Source organism: Toxorhynchites rutilus, chromosome 3 (genome assembly GCF_029784135.1).
Source record: "Toxorhynchites rutilus septentrionalis strain SRP chromosome 3, ASM2978413v1, whole genome shotgun sequence".
NCBI classification, from domain to species: Eukaryota; Metazoa; Arthropoda; class Insecta; order Diptera; family Culicidae; genus Toxorhynchites; species Toxorhynchites rutilus.
The window spans coordinates 281,665,752-281,676,894 of NC_073746.1; the positions used below are offsets into that span (position 1 = coordinate 281,665,752).

An 11,143-nucleotide genomic window follows, 5' to 3' on the forward strand; every position below is an offset into this window, starting at 1 on the left:
GATTTGTGGATCGGGAAACGCCAGGCGCGATCGTATGCTTTTAACAGATCCAGAGATACAATGTCACCATGCATGCATCTATCCAGGTAGGAATCAAGGAGACCCTCAAGTTCGGTGAGATAATCGTCTGTACTTTTATTGGGGCGAAAAACAAACTGGCGGTTGTCGAGTAGATTACGAGACTCCATTATGTTGATGAGTCTTCTGTTAACCATCTTCTCAAGAACCTTACCTACACAGTTCAGTAGAGTGATTGGACGGTAACTGTCGGCAAAAAATTTGTTTTTATCGGGCTTCGGGAGAGGAACCGTTAGTCCTTCCTTCCAGTACATAGGGATTTCTCCATTATCCCAAACTTTGTTGAAGAGCGATAGTAGGATGGTTTTACCGATTAGGGGAAGATTCTTGAGAAAAGGATAACCGACATCGTCAGGACCGGCGGATGAGCCATGTACTCCACGAAGACCCATTCAAGCTCTTCAAATGCAAACTCCTTATTATACTCCGCGTCAAGATCTGTATCAAAGGAAGGAGGGGAGGATTCTAAACTTATTTTGTGAGATAAAAACTGTTGGGAGTAATTGGAGCATGATGAAGCTTGTGAAAAATGATCAGCTAGATGTTCTGTAATGGTGGATGGATTATTTGAATAATTTGATGCAGTGACGACTTTTACTGCCACTCAAACGATTGATCTTGTCCCAGAGATCCTTTGAGGTACTGTCGGGGCTAATGGCGGAGATGAATTTCTCCCAGCTGTTCTGTTTGGCTTGTCGAATTATACTTCTGGCCGCGTTTCTAGCAGCTTTAAACTCTGAATGAGCCGTTGAGTTTATCCTATCTTCTTGTGCCAGTCTCTGAAGAGCTCGAAGTTTTTTGCGACGCAGTTTTATAGCTGCACACACTTCGGGTCCCCACCAAGGAACTGTTTTTTTACCAGGTGAACCGCTGCTTCGAGGAATGTGATTTTTACCGATATCAAAAAGTGATTTGACGAAATCCTCAGGAGTGGAGGGAGGTGTACGGGTACAATAGTCGAACACTTCATTTTGGTAATCATGCCAATCGGCCAGGTCATAATTCCATCTGGGATGGCAAGTGTTAACTGGAGTTGCTCGGCTCAGAGAGATGGTAATGGGGAAGTGATCACTACCACAGCTGTCATCCAGGACCTTCAGGACAACTGAGAGGAAAGGTTGTGTGAGGATATAGACAGATCAATTGCAGATGATTTACCAGAAGAGAAACAAATTCTAGTATGATCACCATTATTGAGTAAAATGAGACCGTTCTCGTCAATGAATTGCTCCAATAAAATACCACGATGGTCAGTAGAAGAATCACCACAAAGCGTTGAATGACTATTGAAATCACCCATGAGCAGAACAGGTGATGAAAATTTATTTAAAATCTGATTGAGGCTGGATTTTAGTGTGTGATTTGGTTGTGAATGAGGAATATAAATGGATAGGAGTGTAATTTTGATAGGGAAATCGATTTCTACAGCTATTGCAGGAGAAGAGGAAGAGAGGTTGATTCGATGGTGGGGAATATTTGATTTGATTGCTAGACCTAAACCTAGTTTCTGCGGATTATCAGAATTTTCTTTAATATAAACATCATAATATTTGATGAAGTTCGGGGGGATGAGGGATTCTGGGAGCATGGTGTCCTGGAGGGCTATTGCAATTGGATTGTGTTGATTAATTAAAATTTGTAATTGTGAAAGTCTTCCTCTAAGACCCAGTATATTCCATTGCATAGCATTGCATGGGACTGGTATATGTTGGCTTATTTCTTGGTGCTGTGTTGTTGGCCATTTTTGGTTAAATTACGGGGGGTCAAGGGAACGTAGGGAAGAAATTGAGTGGCTTGGAGTGAGAGGAGGGATGGAGTGGCTCGGGATATGTTGGGAATTATTATTTTTTTCAAGGACTTTTTTTATAGGGTAAAAAATTTCGGTAGAATTTTGCCTTTTTGGTGCTTTCAAAACGTTCGACTCAGAAGAACTTCCACTAACCTGAATGTTAGACTCAGCCGTCTTCGAAGATTTGTTGATCATGCTGGTATTGCCTTGCTCGATAATTGGGTCGGTTTCCATCTCGCTGCTGGTTTCTATGTCGGTCTGTGGTTGCTGATTGTTGCGTTTCTTCTCTTTTTTGTTCTTTTTTTTCTCGAGTTCTTCCACTCGTTTAGAAAGTGCAGCGATGGTTTCGGTAAGTTGTTTTATTAGTTCGTCCTTCTGCTTTAGTTGTTCTGATTCTGGGGAGGTTTCACGGGCTGTGACCAAACGTTGCTGAATTTGACTAACAGCCGCGTAGGAACCTGCTCCTGCCTTCAGTTGTCTTGTCGCTTCTTGGTGGGAGATTCCCTTGGTAAAGCGAAGACGAACGAGCTCCCTCTCCATCACGTAGGTGGGACAAGTTCGACTTGTCGAGCTGTGCTTTTCTTTGCAGTGTATGCAAAATGGATCTGCGCCACAAATACCATCCAAATCGTGCACCTCTGAGCAGTTTCGACATTTTGGCAGTTTAATTGAGCAGCGCAATTTTGTGTGCCCATATGCGAAACATTTGTAGCACTGCATAGGGTCCGGGATGTATAAACGTGTCCTAATGCGCAGTGGTCCAATTTTTATGTGTTCAGGTACTGATGTACCGTTGATGGTGAGGATGAGCGTTGGGGTGTTAATCTTCACCCCCTTTTCCATGCGACTAATGCGCCTAATGGCAATCACTCCCTCCTTGTCTAGATACTTCATTAGTTCTTCCTCCGTCTCCTCAATAATTTCGCGACACGAAATGACACAACGTCGCTTGTTAAGGATCGGATGGCGTTCTACTGTCACTGCCGTACCGTCTATTAATTTCTCCATGGCGAGCAGCTTTTCAGCCTGCTCCGCATCACGAACACGCAACACATATTTCAGGCCATTTGCTTCTGTTGACGTGCTTTCGATTTCGCCAACGAGATTCTGCATGGATTTACCCACTATGAAGGGACTGAGTTTTTTTTCACCGTTAGCAGCCTGCAGCGAGAGAATTGGCAGCTGCCCGATTCCTATGCCACCCATCCATTTCGGAGCTGTGGGTCTGCCATCCACTGCTAAGGGAGGCGGCCCCGTGTCCCAGGCCGGACCAGATGCCATCTTCAAACTGACACCAGCACTGTAAATTTGCTCTACTTCTACTACTGAGCAATAAATTTGAAACACATTAAAACCACAAACAAGTGCTTGCACAAACTTGTTCAAACGTGTTCTGTCTATACCACACAGGGCAAATCAAATAATGATCACGAATCACTTTAAATGACGGATATGCCTTCAGAAAGGCAGTTGTATCGCATTAATTTGAGCCGAATAATAGTTGCTATCGCGACGACGGTCAAAAAACGAATGTGATCGTTACGGCAGCGGAGCGGGGATTTTTAAGCTGACTGGCTGGCTCGAGAATTACGCATGTGTGAGACTGCGACCAATGTTTCGTTCATTTTTTTTTTCTTTTTCCTTTCCAATCGTGCTTCATTCTATTTCGCTGCTGCTCTGGTTGCCCGTTTTGGTCGGTACGGTTTGAGGAGCACAAAATGGACCATTAAAAATTGGGCACATAGTGCATTTGGACAATGCTTGATATTTCACAATTATTCAATTATTTATCTCAAGAAAAATGATATGTTATTCGTTATGATAGATGCGTAGATATATTTCCTATCAATTGATGCAAAAACCTTTGCGATCTATTGAGAAATGCTCGAGTTATAAGCGTTCCAAATCTTTCATTTTTTCCTACTTGTTCAGTGGCTAGATTTCCATTTCACCCCCTACACTTAGAAAAATCCTCGGTCGAAAACTATCAAATACATTTGGTAATGCAAAATTAGTAGAATGTACAAATTTTTTGTACATATTGTCAACAAACCCGCATCCCTACCAGGGATTAGTATATTTTACTCGATAACATTAGTAAACTTGGATATTTTCATATCTGAAAACTGGTGAGAAAAGCGCGTATTAACCATTTTCATTGTTCCCATAAGGCAATACGGAGCTATAATAAGGATATAATTCTGATACGTGCATTTTCGGCGAGAAAATGTAGCCGATATTGGGCTTCCGAATCATGGTTCTGCTTGACATATGTGTTTATTAGTACGGTCGAAAATGACTATAGATTGGTAGTATTTACCAAAAAATTCGTTATATTTACTAATTATTTCTCTCAGTGTATATCTTCCGGTTAGACGTAGTCCTACGTCAAAACTGATGGACAGTTTTCGAAAACGATTTTATTTATATAAAAAATAGAACAATATATTAGAGAATAATTTAGTTTTCAATCACATTATATTATCATCAGATGTATACTGAAATAATACACCAATTATGAATTCTTGTTCGTCTCGTATAGTCAGTGTACTCCACATATCCATTGCTGAAACAAACAAGTATGTTTAAATAATTCATTCCTAAGCACGATGATACACGCGCAAGATGAATTGATAAAATTTGGAGAACATCAACTTTCGAAGCTTATTCCTCTTCGCTTTTCTTAGACGGTGCGAACAGCTTCCATAATAATCCCGCGGCAAGTACTCCTATCCCAACGCCAACAGCACAACCCAACACAACGTAAGGGTCCACATCCATTTGGAACTCTTTATAGGCGAATTTATGTCCTTCTGTTCTCCTAGATACATTATATTTGGCTCGCTTCTCGTCATCAGTCAAAACTGTGTACGCATTGGCCACCGATTTGAATGCGTCTTCTGCGCCTGGAGCTTTGTTTTTATCTGGGTGGAGGAGCAACGCAAGCTTTTTGTATGAATCTTTGATCAGCGAACCGGAAGCATCCTCAGAAACATTCAACATTTCGTAAAAATCTGTGCAGTTTTTGATCCGCTGAACGGTATTCAATTGCTCTGGTGTATAACTTCCATTTTCCCTGGATTGCGACGACGATTGACTCATTTTCACACTCGGTAAAGACAACTGAACAGTTCAATTTGTTTATTTTTCTACAGAAGATTTGAAACGTTATGATTCCGTGGCTTTCTTTACAGCCAATGAGTTGCATATGAGGTGGTGCAGTAGGCAGAGTATATTTACATTGGTATACAAAATATGATGTCGTCATTATTTGCATTCAATGTTGAATGTATATGGAAGAAAGATAAACAATGTTCAAATAACACACATTTTCATGATGTTATGAGCAATTGGTCATGAAATCTTGTAACCGACTGATTTTAAATAAATGTCGATTGTATTGCGACTTATTTTCATCATTCAAGGGGTAAAAAGGTCCAGAGAATAGTCGTATTCTTAGTTCTCTGGAATAGCAGAACTTTCAATGAAATATTACTTAATTGTAAACTATTTTTTCAAATCACATACAACGACACAATAACCCTAGAAAATATCGTCATATTATCGCGGAAATGATGAAAATTTATTTGTTTCTATGACGGTGAGAGAGGGAGCAAAAGACACACAAAAATATCACCATTATACATCCTCTCCGACATGATTCCACAAATGTTCACTGAACACTGTCGTATTACACTCATATTCAGTGAGAATTTTAAACAAAAATCTGTTTTTAATTGATGACAACCATACTGAAAATAGCGTTTTCACATGGATGTGGAAGGCAATCGAATATAAACACAAATTTTGACATCACGATAGTGAAAAGTAGCATATGCAGCGCATGCTATCAAACACATTACGCTAGAAAACTCTGCCTTTTATTGGCTATGACAGTGGTGCAGTGTTGAAGTAGTAACTAGTGGCGACTTTCAATTTGAGGCCCTGATTCAGGTCCTAAATTCGATAGTTTAATCTCTATCAGATTAGAAGGCACGAGGCAAGTTTTAAAATGTTCAAAATTGAATAAAAATTTATACATCATGTTATTTAATTACTTGAAAAACGTATTCCTAACTTTTATTTAAACATCATTTCTTCTGCAAACCCATATTGTCATGCCTACTCCACCATTTCGTAATAGGAAGCTCAATGCCATCAACGCGGATTGGGTTGGGGGATACAGGGTTGTAGCCAATCTCATATCGGGCTCTGTAATAAGAAAAAAATCGTTTTCAGTTGCACGAATGCGACGGTTTGTTGGTGTGCGTTATATAGTCTAAATTGTTTATATTTGCAATGACAAATGTACAGTGTCGACGTCTGGTAGCGATATTAGTGCTAAGGAGGTAAATTATTCTCTATTAGATCAGAAGGGCCAAGTGTAGTGTACAAATATAAAAGTTTGAATGAAAATTTCTACTTTATATTGTTTGATTACCTAACACATGTAGTCCTGACACTCACTTAAGCTTTCGTAGATGTATTTCCTGTTTGTTCCATAAATAATTACTATTATAATATAAAATCATCATCAGACACAGTTTTCGTTCAATAAGTTTTTGCAATTTCGGAAAAAAAACCTCTCAAGCTATGTTCTCACTGCAGCGGGGCTTCAACGTGGCGTGGCGTGTTCACTTCTCGCCACGATATTTTGATTCACTCACATTGCACCGTGCCAGCGGCGTGTCTTCGACGTGTTTTAAGAAAATTGTCAATGTGTGTTTTTGAATGAAAGAATGAAAAATGGTTTATTTTTAAATATTCCAACATCGTTGGACGTATTCGGCTGAAAACTCGGAGGGTTAAAAACGTAAAAAATAAATATAAAACAAAAAAAAATTACATTACAAACAAACATATGCAAGAGAGAGGCGGTGAAGTACAAATATCGCTGGCGTGAAGTGTTTTGGTTTGCACGCCAGACACACGCCAAAACCACGCTCACGACACGTCAGCCTGGTGTGAACACATCGGTAAGAACACACACGATTAATCGTAAGCGTCACACACCCCGCCCAAGCCACGCTGACGCCTCGCTGCAGTGAGAACAAAGCCTTATTCCATCACATAAAATAAAAAAAAACGATACGTTGAAGTAAATTTTCATTCATAATTTTGATTTTGAAAGCATGTTTATTCCACCTGAATATCCATAATTATTTTCGCCTCCCAATGAAAGCACACGAAGCTTAATGCCGTCTACGCGAATATACTCTTCAAAATTAGAATCCGAATTGGATTACGATTCCAATAATACAAAAGCAAAAGCAGCAGGTTTTCTATTTTCATAGTCTTTATTTTCAGATATTCCAAAACAATACTCGAAACCGGACAGTTCAGTATAGTTGTATTGGTGAACCCGAGTGCGAATCCGTGAAACATCGTGAAACACAGTGCGAAACTAACAGCTTTCGGGTTGAACCTAGAACCTTACCGAATTTGTTTGGATGAATATGCAACATTGACCGGCTATAATAGCGATTATGTTGAAATTGAATTGCGATCTAATATAAATATATTCATGAACTGTCAAAGCACCAAATACGACTTTTGCCATACTCATATACGATTTATTACAGACATGGAAAAAAACGAATGGCACCAAATATTTTCGCGAAATGTTTAATATAGCCTCACGAATCGCCATTTTTATATATGAGTATTTATGTTAGTAGAAATAATAATTGTTTGATTGACTTGTGTTGGAAGTGGAATATGAATGTTAAAAATGGCACAGACTGATGTTTGGTGAAAACTGCTCTGATGTGGGTTCGAACTCCGGTCGTCTGGATTATCATCCACCAGCTATCTCGCGCGGCTATCTGAAATTTAATTCAACAGCGGTTAAAACTTTCGAGTGCATCAGCATTTCATTGACATTTCAATATGATGTAATATGTACTTTATTAGGATCTAATATGATTTACTTTTTCATGATTTTCTTCAGCTTGTAACACGATTTACTACAGTACTGAATCGATTCAAATTATACGCTTATACGACATACAAACTGCATCAGCGTAATATACGCATATGATGCGGATTAAATATATTTTACGACAATGTACATCATAAAATTGATGTTTATTATACCGAATTGCGACTTAATTTGATAATGGCATATAAAATCGAGTTTTTACATTTTATGCGATTTCAAATATACACGATACATACTTTGATTGATATTATATGCGATTATGGTTTATTCGGATTTATTGTAAGACTTGGCACGTGCAAAATGATACGATTTAATGTTTGCTGGGTAGTTTGGCACTGGGGTTGTACCTGCGTCGCATAGGTACGGTATGTACAAAAGGGAAGACGACGTATCGCAAGCGAAATACATTGGATGTAATAGGAAGATCACATTCACCCTCCACACAATTTTAATTTTAGAAACGTGTTCATTCCACTTGAAAATCAATTGAGGGGCTCAAAATGAAAGGGGTGTAAGTGACATCACCGATTTCTCTACATCGACTCTCTCCTTTGGTCATAACGTGTTTGCAGCCAACGTTCCCAGCTATATTTGACAATGAGGAAGATAGATCAGAACCTCATCTATCGGATTCTATAGGAGACTCAAATTGGAACGTTTTCGCAGTTGAGTTGTTAACTAAAGAAAAAGTTGACGAAGAGACATCGATCAAATCACTTACACCCCTTTCCTTCAAAGCCCCTCAATTATTCTTTGACACTCCCCCAAACTAGTAAATTAAGCTCAATACCGTCAACGCGAATAGAACGAATAGAATTTCAGTGTGATACAATATGATATATAACGGGGTGGAATAGTACGCGAAGTTTTTTTGCTAAACGATTTGGTTTGCTAAACAAAAATGGTGTCGTCAACTGCAACGCCAGAGGAAGCACTTTATAAGTCCATCAAATTCTGGTCTACAAAGCTGTTGCCAAAGATGGACGAAAGGATAGCGGTGAATGAACCGATAGAGGTAGACAAATACATGTTTAGATTCGATTATCAGCCGACCTTCTTAAAGTGAGCACTTCAACCACCCGTTTGGCGCTTGGAATGGCACTGTGGAGTAACACTCAAATCCTGCTGTCAGCTGAGATTCATTTCGGCTATTCCTGGCACTCTGAGTGTACACAAGAAAAAACAGACAGTGGTGGTGCTCGAAACGTTTGGCTGCAATATTGATTCGAGAGATTACCTGAAGGGTGAATCTTACAGGGATCTGTCAAGCGGAGTACACGGCTGGTGTAGCACGCAGTACATTGTCAAAACCCATCGCTTATTGTCTCTTCTGGCAACGGTCCAACGGTCTCAATATTTCAAAATCTCAAAACACAACCCCCCACAACCTCCCACCAATATTTTGTTTTGTATATATTTTTATTGGAAAACACTTCTAATTTAACAATGTTTGAAGTACAGTGGTGCTGTGATGAATTCACTAGAATAGAGATATGAATTTTTGGAAATTCATGAAATTTCAATACTTTGTGAAATTATAACCATTCAAGAAAAGTAACATAAAGAATGGGATCTTCATGGAATTTTAAATGAAAAACTACATATAACGATCTTTCCTAGGACTGACCAAACTTTGTTAAATTGGAAGAGTTTTCCAATAAAGATTTACAAAAAAAATCGAATGGAGGCAGTTTTGAGATATTAAGACTTTTTAATATTAACTTCAATTTTTGAGTAAGATTTTTTACAGTAGATTTACAATGTTTTGACGTAGGACTACGTCTTTCATTTCTATACCGGGGTGTAAAACCAAAGTTTCGAGAACGAAAGCGTTACGCTGGAGACCGAGATTTTGAGCGTTAATAGCTCTTAAACAACTGAACGAAATGGTATGATAAACACTTCATTTGAAAGATAAAATGTCTACGCGTCATATACTTGTTACTTTTTCATCCAAAAACTTGTTTCAATAGTCTTAAAATTGCTTTCAAAACAGGCTATTGAAATCACCAATCGGTATATAAGCGAGCGCCGCTCGTAAACCCACTCAGTTATGATTGAACAGCGATTGGAGCATGTTGTCGCTGTTGTTGTGAAGCTAATTTCGTTTATCATGAAAACGCTGATGAACGGTGTCACCAAGAGCCTGTTTGTGCACCTAAGGCCAAAAGGGAATCCATCAGGAGGAGAGTGATGCCACGGTTCCGCTTGAAACATCGGAGCAGCCGCCACACACACACACACACACATACACGCGCGGAATTCTCGTTGCTATCATCGTTGCTGAAAAATAATCTGTCAGTTCCCCTGGGAATTGAAAAATACATTCATGCGAAAGAGTTTATTTTAATGTTTTCTATCCATATAACGCTGCAACCAAATACATTTGGTTTTGTTATTATTCAATCAATCGCAATTAACAGGAAAGCTTCTGAATATTTTTTTTCCCCATCAGTGGAAATTTTCGTATCCAATATTGGATGCATAACATGAAAAACGGAAAATGTTTCACATCGCGAAAATCAAGTCATTTTCGAGCGATTATTTGCTTTCTATTCATATAATGCTGCGACCAAATACATTTCGTTTTGGATTTTTTCAATCAAGTGCGATCAACGTAAGACCACGTCTTTCGGCAATTTATTAGAGGTGCAATGAATCTTTAGGAATTCCCGCTCTACGCGCACTGGCAAACAATGTTTACTCAACAATTTCTCAAACGAGAAATGGGTGTTGTGAGAAAGTATTAGCGAACGCGCAAACGACAAACGGGAGAATGATACATTTGGAGGTTCTTCATTCTATCATTCAAATAATGTGATTCATACCACATCGTTTTGCCAGAAAGAGATTATTAATGTTCAAAGGAGGAATCGAGTCCTCCGAGGAAATTACCCAGCGCAAATTAGAGTCGACTATCGATTGCGGCATTCGTACACAAATAATTTTATAATGCAGTTTCACCAAAGTGATTTCTTCGGATATATTCACTACATCATGTCATGTATTTCATATTCTTCATTAAGAAATCCATATCCATGGCACCTATCGGTAACGAATTATTATCGAAACCACGATTTTCGCTAAATGCTCCTTTCAGTTCGGCCTGTAAAAAACTTTTCTGTACTCTAATCCATCAAATTTGGAGCCCTGAAAAGGGCCGTTGATTATATGCTAAGCTAATATAGCACGCTCTCCTCGGATACGATGGGCCAGCTGGATGTCCTCGGGCATGATGTGACGCGTTTTGCATGGATAGCACACATATTAGTCTTCGAATAAGCCTCCTGCAGCGTCATAACCGCGGAACTTTGGAAGCGCAAGTCGGTTTTGAA

General features: G+C 39.1%; 1 protein-coding gene across 1 annotated transcript; it reads right to left on the reverse strand.

Annotated features, from left to right (window-relative positions):
* Positions 1-4,326: 4,326 nt before the first annotated feature.
* LOC129780279 (dnaJ homolog subfamily C member 18-like) lies at positions 4,327-5,051 on the reverse strand. The gene has a single exon (XM_055788350.1). It carries the CDS (start codon positions 4,967-4,969, stop codon positions 4,532-4,534), a length of 438 nt encoding a protein of 145 aa, XP_055644325.1. The 5' UTR covers positions 4,970-5,051; the 3' UTR covers positions 4,327-4,531.
* Between the last annotated feature and the right edge of the window lie 6,092 nt (positions 5,052-11,143).

Excerpts from the sequence above, each read along its gene's own strand:
- LOC129780279 (XM_055788350.1), bottom strand. The coding sequence starts at position 4,969 with ATGAGTCAATCGTCGTCGCAATCCAGGGAAAATGGAAGTTATACACCA.